The 6,281-nt window shown below is 34.8% G+C and overlaps 1 protein-coding gene across 1 annotated transcript; it reads right to left on the bottom strand.

Annotated features, from left to right (window-relative positions):
- Positions 1 to 2,303: 2,303 nt before the first annotated feature.
- Positions 2,304 to 4,402, bottom strand: LOC132641560 (AAA-ATPase At3g28580-like). The gene has a single exon (XM_060358601.1). The coding sequence runs from the start codon at positions 4,220 to 4,222 to the stop codon at positions 2,633 to 2,635; it is 1,590 nt and encodes a 529-aa protein (XP_060214584.1). The 5' UTR covers positions 4,223 to 4,402; the 3' UTR covers positions 2,304 to 2,632.
- Between the last annotated feature and the right edge of the window lie 1,879 nt (positions 4,403 to 6,281).

Here is a 6,281-nt window from a genome sequence, read left to right as displayed (position 1 = left end):
TTCTACTATGAAACTTTTAATCTTTGTTCAGTTATAGAGGCTTACGTAGGAAATATGTATTAGGATTTCTTTGAATAATAAGAGTTTAGTTTCGGGGTATGTTTAAGACTTTATACATAGTATGAATCATGTTTTGGGTCATATAAATATCATCTGTATGGCGTGTCACAAGAAAGCACGAATTAGGTTCCTCTCAAACTGATAGATGCATAGTAATTTATTTATTTATGTGCATGTTCTGATTTGTTAGTTTAAAAACAAAAAGTTCTTTACTTATTTTAGAAATTATGTTATTAGGATTTATTTTTTAAAATTATCAAAAATCTTATTAGAAGGTTTCATTAAAAAATACTCATCTTTCAAAGATGATTAAAAGGAAAGCATATTCTTGTATCTAACACTAGCAGAAGTTGTGTCCTTCTAGCCTTGTCCCAAAATAGTAGAAATTGTGTCTTTAAGCTTCTTGAAATCTAGGATGATGACTTGGTTCAGACTTATTGTTGAAAACTTCTTGTTCAAGTGGTGGGATCATCTTGAGAATGGAACTCTCAAGGAAGTCATTGATATGAAAACGATCCACAAATTGACTTAAAAGGAGCTGCGTTTCAATCTGGTTGTACAATCATAGTTTTGTCCCTTCAAACCAATAACTTCGGTTGTGATTTTATGAAGGCATCCTTCTGCATTTATGTTTGTTGTTTTTGGTAGAAGTTGAAAGGAGGTATTTTTTTCAACTGAGTGCAACTTTTGTGCCATAGCTGTGCTTTCTATCGAAACTCAATAAAATTATTACTTGTTTGCTGTATGCAAAAAAAAAAAAAAAAAAGTTCTTTCATATCTGTTATAGTGGGTTATATTTGCTATCGGGAATTTGTTTGAGTATGCAAAATATATGCTAAGGTATTCATATATATCCTTATATGAGAACCATGTTGTGGTTTGTTGCTTGGTTCTTTATTACCTTTTGACAGTAAGATTTCTCTCTAACTTCATCATTTTTTTCCTTTCTTTTGCATGAACACCGGAGCCGAAGAGTTTCACTTTGAGACTCAACGACGCCGCTACCACATGGAGCCCGTACATCCTAGATCATTTCCAGCTTTGCATCGCTTAAACCGAACCACAAAATAATTTAAATCCTTTCTGTCATGAGCCTATTTTGGCTAATTTATTTGTTGATGCTGCTTGTTTATATGTTTGGTGTGACTAACATTTTGCCTAGTTGTGTGGTTATTATAAAATACTTAACCGCTTTATTTTAACCAAGTCCCATTTTATCCATATTAGGATGTCTTAACTAGCAATTTAGTTCTTAAATCAAGTGGAGTTTAATTGTTCCTCTCGTGGGTTTGGCACCTTTTTAGTTAGAAAGAAAAAGATATTCTTTAAAAGTATCACAAATTTTATACACTAAACGTTAGCTTGTTTTGAGAACAAAAAAAAAAAGCAAACTGGTTTTTATGGACAATTTTTTTCACTTTAACTCCTTTCCAATATTTGAAACATGTATTTTGTTAAAACAACCTTTGCATAGTTTATATGGAACTAATAGTCTTTTCATAAGTCTTTCACGTTAAGCTAATCACAACTTTCGAAATACACAAACGTTTTCCCTAAACTTTATTTAGTTCACTACTTTTCATATGATATTTGTATTTTTTAAAATGCTTCCACGTTCATATACAACAATCGGCCTCAATTTTTCTCAACTTAAGTCTGGTCGGTTAATCATTTTTAATGGATTTTAAATGATGCAAATGCTTCCACGTTCGTATACGACAATCGGCCTCAATTTTTCTCAACTTAAGTCCGGTCGGTTAACCATTTTTAATGGATTTTAAAGGATGCTTAATACCTTCCCTGTAGATTAATTGAACCCTTACCTAGAATCTTTAAGTTTAGTAAACCTTAAAATGGAGTTAACTTTAAACATGTACTTTATATAACTTTAGGTGTCCTAATTCACCATAAAATTAGGTGGCAACTCCTGTACTTTACTTAACCCCAGAATTACCGGGATGTTGTAAACCATTTTGACTTCAGTTGAAATGGGGTATAACACTTGGTTCTTACCGGATTCAACCTAACACCATATAAACGCAAATATATTTTAGCATTAAACACATTTGGGCTTTTAACAAATACAAACTCACACACAGGGGCGGAGCTAGGTAGGCTCTAGGGGGTTCGGATTAAAATTATTTTTTTATGTATATATAGTAGATGTTGGACCCCTTTGGCTTCTTCGTGTATTTACTTCTTCATATTTTTGAACCCATAGATGAAAATCCTAGCTCCGCCACTGCTCACACAAACCATATTTCATTTGTTAATCATCAAACCACTTTAAAATCATATTTTATTATGAGTCTGCTACACGTGGACCATATTAAAATGCATAGTTGCTGAAAAATGTAACCAGTCCCTTATGCTACTGATGGCTATACATATCACTTATTATTAACCTCACCAACTGCATGAAACCACTTTCCTAATACCACACTAAGACATAAAATAAACTTATTACAAGTACAACTAATAAAGCCAATTGCAGAAAACATAAGGCTAAAACACCCCCAAAAACTTTCATATATGTGTAACTTTAATTCTTATTAATCAAACATTACCGAAATCAACCTTTGCTAACATCACCATTTTCCTTAGCACCATTACTTTCTGACTTCTCTTTTTCGCTTACACCATCAGCATTCTTGGCTTCTTCAGTAGCTGCTAATTCTTTCTTTTTCTCCTCCTTCTCTTCCTTCTCCATCTCAGCCTTTGCTCTCTCTTCTTCTTCTTTCTCAGCCTTCAATTTTGCTTCCTCCTTTGCAGTTTCAAGGGCTTTAATCAATCTCTCCAAGCAAGTGTCTGCATTTTCCTTCGAAGACTTAGGCATCAAATTCTCAGCAATATCAGCAGGAGTCATATTAGTTTCCCCCAATAACCGACGAATCTCAGGAAAGTGAACATGAGATTCGACATCAAGATAATTATTTGCAAGCACCTTGAAGGACTCAAAGCAACAGTAGGATAGCACAATATGTTTATCCATCCTCCCCCTCCGAATTAGAGCAGGATCAAGCTTTTCCACATAGTTGGTGGTGAAGACAATAAGCCTTTCACCACCAATAGCTGACCATAGACCATCAATGAAGTTCAAAAGTCCAGATAAAGTTACCTCACTTCGCTTTTCTTTCCCCTCTTCTCTTTTCATCTTCTCCTTGATGGCATCTTTCTCATCTTTTTCTTTATCTTCCTCGTCTTTCTTCTTATTCTTCTCCCTTTGACCTGTAAGGTCAAGGGAGCAATCGATGTCTTCAATCACAATAATAGATTTACTTGTAGTATCTATCAGCAATTTTCTTAGCTCGGTGTTGTCCTTAACCGATGTCAGTTCGAGATCATAGACATCATATTGCAAGTAATTAGCCATAGCAGCAATCATGCTAGATTTACCCGTTCCTGGGGGACCATAAAGAAGATAACCGCGCTTCCACGCCTTTCCAATCTTTGCATAATAGTCTTTTGACTTGCTGAATGTTTCGAGATCATCCATAATCTCTTGCTTCTTGTTTGGATCCATGGCCAGAGTATCGAATGTTGATGGATGCTCAAACACTACTCCACTCCACATCCTCCACCCCCTATATCTGTACCCACCACCTGTCTCTCCCTTATTGTTTGTGTACAGCTTTCTCTGTCGTTCTCTCACGGATATCGCCTTCCCTTCCTCCAACACATACTTCAAGTATGACTCTGTGATAAGCTCGCGATTCTTTCTGTGAAATTTGAGCTTGAAAAACCTCTTGTCATCCTCCTTCCACAAAGCAATTGTCTGTTTGTTGGCTGCTAATTGGCTCGAAATCCACCAAACCTTCTCATCTTTATATTCATCGGTTATCTCCTCGTGGTCATCCATGGTTAGGACAAGAGATTGACCATCTTTCACCGTGTTGGCTTTGAGGCGCTTAGCTTGTGTGCAAGAGTGCTTGCTCAGGTACCTTTCGATTTCTACATAAGCTTTGCTCCGCTCGAACCACTCCTCACTTTCATACTCGTGAAAAATTATGTGCATATAAGGGTAGAAATAGCTCACGATTTTATCCGTATACCTCCTAATAATACCACGAAGTTCGTGAGGAAAATAGTTCTGGTACATGGTCCAGGAGAACATGATTGTTGCAATGGCTGGACCCAACTGAGTCCAAACATCTTGCATCATCTTGAAATTAATAGAAGTACAGCAGCAATTGAAGAGTATGTGAATGGTTTGTTCAGTACTAGATGATATATGGCCTCTTATATATAGAGATAGAAAACACTAGAGCGTACGTAGTTATCATTTCCTGGGTCACCAAGTTTGAGCGTGCACAATGCGTTTAAGAAAAGACATACTTGTGATGGAAAATAACTCATCGATATTTGTGTGATTACAAATCATCTCATATAAAGGCAACGGGAAGGAAAGTGTTATAAATCATGAATAAAACATGCCAAGTTTCGGGCGGTTTTAGGTATTCTACCTTTTTATTTTGACAGACTAAAAAGGAAAGCACATCATATAAATTGGGACAGAGACAATATTTCTTTTCTTTTATAATTTGAGTGTGCTCATGAGTCATGACCATATATATATATATATATATTCAAAGAAACTGCTTTCTAAATGCCAAGACGTTTCTACGGCCAATGTTGAAATACTAATCTTGTCCTGATCAGGAGGCTTATTCATTATATATATATATATATATGTCCCTAGAGAAGTAGGAAGGTTAAATTAAGATAAATTAAGATTCAGAGTTGGATCCACTAATATACTAATGCATATGGACATTGTCTTTTTCCAAGGTGATAATATATATACACACACAATATATGTATATACCATCTATAAGGTATCGTTGTGCTTACGCATGGGAGAGTGACTAATGATCATATATCATCTAAGATGTCATTATGTTTAAAGGAAAAATTACAGTCAAATACCATTCGGCCATCTAGTTTACAAAATATGTACATAGTGTATAAGTAGTGTATAAACTATACTAAATATACATATAATATACATACCTATACAGCCAAAGTGTATAGGCAATGTATACTTGGGCCATATTTGATAAACTAGATGGACAAAGTGTATATTTAAGTGAATTCCCCAATTACACTATCTGGTATTCGGTATAAAAAATTCACGGACTCTATTACTAATACAAATTCACACTTAAACGACCAAACAGAGGGTCACAAGCATTAGATAATTAAGGTTAAGTGGTTCAGGAACAGAGCATAATGAGGACTACTTTAGATATCAAGAGGAACAATTGGGAGGAAAATCGAACCAAAAGCCTTCAACAAATTAAAGTACATTTGTTTGTTGAACCAAGTCTCTCAACAAATTATTTTATCCTTACTAATTAAGCCACCTCTTCGTTGGTACCTTGCATAAAGTAGTCCTCATTATTGTCTTTGTTTATTACATAAGACGACCTTTGTGTTTAGGTTAAGGTACGCCACTTCCCGCCCACATTATTTAATTCATAAGTTTACAATTATTTTCATGTCGAAATTTCCACTCTTAATTCACAATTGTTAGTACCATTGTTTTAAAAGGCAGTATCAGGACTCGCCTCGGGGTAGGGCTGGACAGTGGCAAAACGCCCTGAGGCTAACGTGCGGGGCTTAGTTCCTATGAGGCTTACGCCCTAAGCGCCTAACCGTACGCCCTAAACACGCCTAACACCCAACGCTCAGGGCTCGCCTAACAGTTCTTACACAAATGATATTTTAAATTCCTTTATTAAAATCATTCACCCTCATAATTGTTTAACAAAATTGTTGACACCCAATTTTGTCTCACCTTTCCTCCAAAATACCTATTTTTCGCTTCTAATATTTTGGCAACTTTAAAAAATAATTATTTGCATTTTTTTACTATAATTAGTTTTTATTAATACCGGCATTTCATTATCCTGTCATTATCTTTTACTACCGTCCTTACTACCATTATTATTATTATTATTATTTTATTACTATTTTTTATTATTACTAGTATTATCATAATTATCATTTCAGCATTTCTTACTGTCTTACGCACATGCATCGCATTTATCTTCGCACAATTAAATGATAGCGTTTATTTGTTTTCAAAACATTATTGCACAGCTATTACAACGTCGTATAATTTTATTACCTGAGCACTAATAATTACATATTTTATATTTCAGCACACTTGGTATATATTTAATTAAAATGAATCTTTTATTTGAAATTAGAAACCCAAA

This window comes from Lycium barbarum, chromosome 5, assembly GCF_019175385.1.
Source record: "Lycium barbarum isolate Lr01 chromosome 5, ASM1917538v2, whole genome shotgun sequence".
Lineage (NCBI taxonomy): Eukaryota > Viridiplantae > Streptophyta > Magnoliopsida > Solanales > Solanaceae > Lycium > Lycium barbarum.
This window is presented reverse-complemented; position numbering and strand designations above follow the sequence as displayed.